The 2,062-nt window shown below is 39.4% G+C and overlaps 1 protein-coding gene across 2 annotated transcripts in view; it reads right to left on the bottom strand.

Annotated features, from left to right (window-relative positions):
* Positions 1–2,062, bottom strand: part of herc2 (HECT and RLD domain containing E3 ubiquitin protein ligase 2) — a 91,168-nt gene that overhangs the window by 7,189 nt on the left and 81,917 nt on the right. For both annotated transcript variants that reach the window (XM_014014592.1, XM_014014593.1), the window contains exons 85-87: positions 1,630–1,771; positions 1,318–1,512; positions 1,017–1,129 (exon numbers count right to left, since the gene is read on the bottom strand). In XM_014014592.1, the coding sequence (XP_013870046.1) occupies positions 1,017–1,129; positions 1,318–1,512; positions 1,630–1,771 (450 nt within the window). The remainder of the gene's footprint in view (positions 1–1,016; positions 1,130–1,317; positions 1,513–1,629; positions 1,772–2,062) is intronic.

Here is a 2,062-nt window from a genome sequence, read left to right as displayed (position 1 = left end):
TTAACTTCTTTGTGCTAATTTCAGCTTCTTTCTGCTTTTTTAATGTAAATTTTAGCTTTTTTTCTGCTAATTTAAGCTGTCTTTGTGCTTCTTTTTGCTATTCTGATCTAATTTCTATTTCTTGTGCTTTTTTCAACTTCTTTCTGTTATGCTTCTTTCAGCTGTTGTCAGCTAATTGAAGCAATTTTAGAAAAATTTATATTTTTGTGATAATTTCAGCTTCTTACTACCTAATTCAACAAACATGCTTTTGCAGCTTCTTCATGCAAATTTCAGCTTTTTCAGCAACTTTTTAGTTACTTTTGTGCTAATCTCAACTGTCTTTCTGCTTCTTTTTGCTATTCTTCCACTAATTTCTACTTTTGTGTGCTTTTTCAGCTTCTTTCTGCTAATTTAAGCTTTTTCTGCTTCTTTCAGCTGTTTTCTGCTTCTTCAGCTGTTTTCTGCTTCTTCAGCTGTTTTCAGCTAATTGCAGCTTTTTTAGATAAATTATTCTTTGTGATCATTTCAGCTTCTTGCTGTTTAATTCAGCAAATATGTGCTCTTCCTGCTTCTTTGTGCTAATTTAAGCTTTTTCACCTATATTTTAGCTATTTTGTGCTAATTTAAGCTGTTTTAGCTTTTTTAAAACTTGCACATTTTTTGTACATCTTTTCTTGATTTTCTGCTAATTTGAAATTGTTTACACTCATTTCAATGTCTGTGTGCTAGTTTCAGTTTGTTTCTGCTACCTTTTTTTTGCCAATATTAGCCTTACTCTCACCTTCAACTGAATCAGATATAAAGATATTGAGCTAAATCTAGGTGGAAGSTGAAAGTAATCCTCACCACACGCTGAAAGCTAATTAGCATGTCAACATGGCTAACAAAGCTAATACAAGCTGTTCATCAGTCAGTGAGCATTTATTCTTTGAACTCTGCAAAAGYGAATAATTATTTCTCAAATAAAACTGAGGCCAATCAAAACCCTATCTGCAACAAGTAAGATATTTATTGTTCATAACGTTTCTACACACCTCACTGAGGTCAGCAATTGTCAGGTTCATGCCTGCCAGCTGCTTCCATACAGGCTCAGCCAGATTCAGGCTGAGGGGGCTTCCAGTTCGGATTGCAATTCCAAGCAGGACTCCTGCAGACACACAAGACTCTCAGATCAAACCAGGACGATTATCTGAGCTGGAGTCAAGAGTCAAGATGTGTTTGTCCAAAGCAAGACAGTTTGAACAGTTCAGGATAGCAGTTTCATATGTAAAAATGTCATTTTTCTGTTTTTGTGTAAGATTAACATTGCAGACCGGGAGATGAACTGGACTTTACCTAAGAAGCGAAACATGCTCATGTGAAGAGAGGACTTGGCTGCGGGGTTTARCAGGAAACAGTCCCTGTTGGCTCCGGACTCGTCGCGGCCGTTGGGGGTGACGATGAGCAGCGGCGTMAGAGAATTCTGTAGCTCTTCGCACATTTCAGCGATGGACTCACTGTAGCCTCCGCCACAGTCGTCTACAGACTCGCCTGGTTAAAAATAAAAAAGCGTGTGTCAAACCTGTAGGCTGAGACACAAAGACGTTTCTAAAAGAAGTAATAAACTTCTCAGAGACGTTTCAGGAAGGGCCTGAGACGAACACGTACCCACAAACTTAACCTTCCAGACGCGATGGGGGAGCAGCAGGCTGTCWGGGCTGAATGAACTCATTTTGGCACACATCTGACCAAACACAGACTTGGTTCCGTCGGGACCTGCCAGACCTCCTTTGCTGCGGGAACGCTTAACCTGCAGGGTTAAAAAAAGTAAAGGCAAAAGAAAAAACTTTGATTTGTTTGTTTTGAGCTTAGTAACTTCCTGACAAATCCAAAGTGGTTTTTGTGCATGAATGGCTGGATTTGACAGTTTTTTTTTCTCCACAGACAGAACAAAGCCAAAAACCCTTCTGTGGAGTCAGAACGTTAGAACAGAACTCCCTACAGACAGGAAGGAGGGAAGATCACACACCATGAAAAAATCCTCTTATGAAAGACATCACATGAAGCACTTAGGAGCCAGCCAAGAACGTAATATTACGGG

This window comes from Austrofundulus limnaeus, unplaced genomic scaffold (assembly GCF_001266775.1).
Source record: "Austrofundulus limnaeus strain Quisiro unplaced genomic scaffold, Austrofundulus_limnaeus-1.0 Scaffold117, whole genome shotgun sequence".
In the NCBI taxonomy this organism is placed as follows: Eukaryota; Metazoa; Chordata; class Actinopteri; order Cyprinodontiformes; family Rivulidae; genus Austrofundulus; species Austrofundulus limnaeus.
Note: the sequence above shows the minus strand (reverse complement) of the source record. Positions and strands in the feature narration are given on the sequence as shown.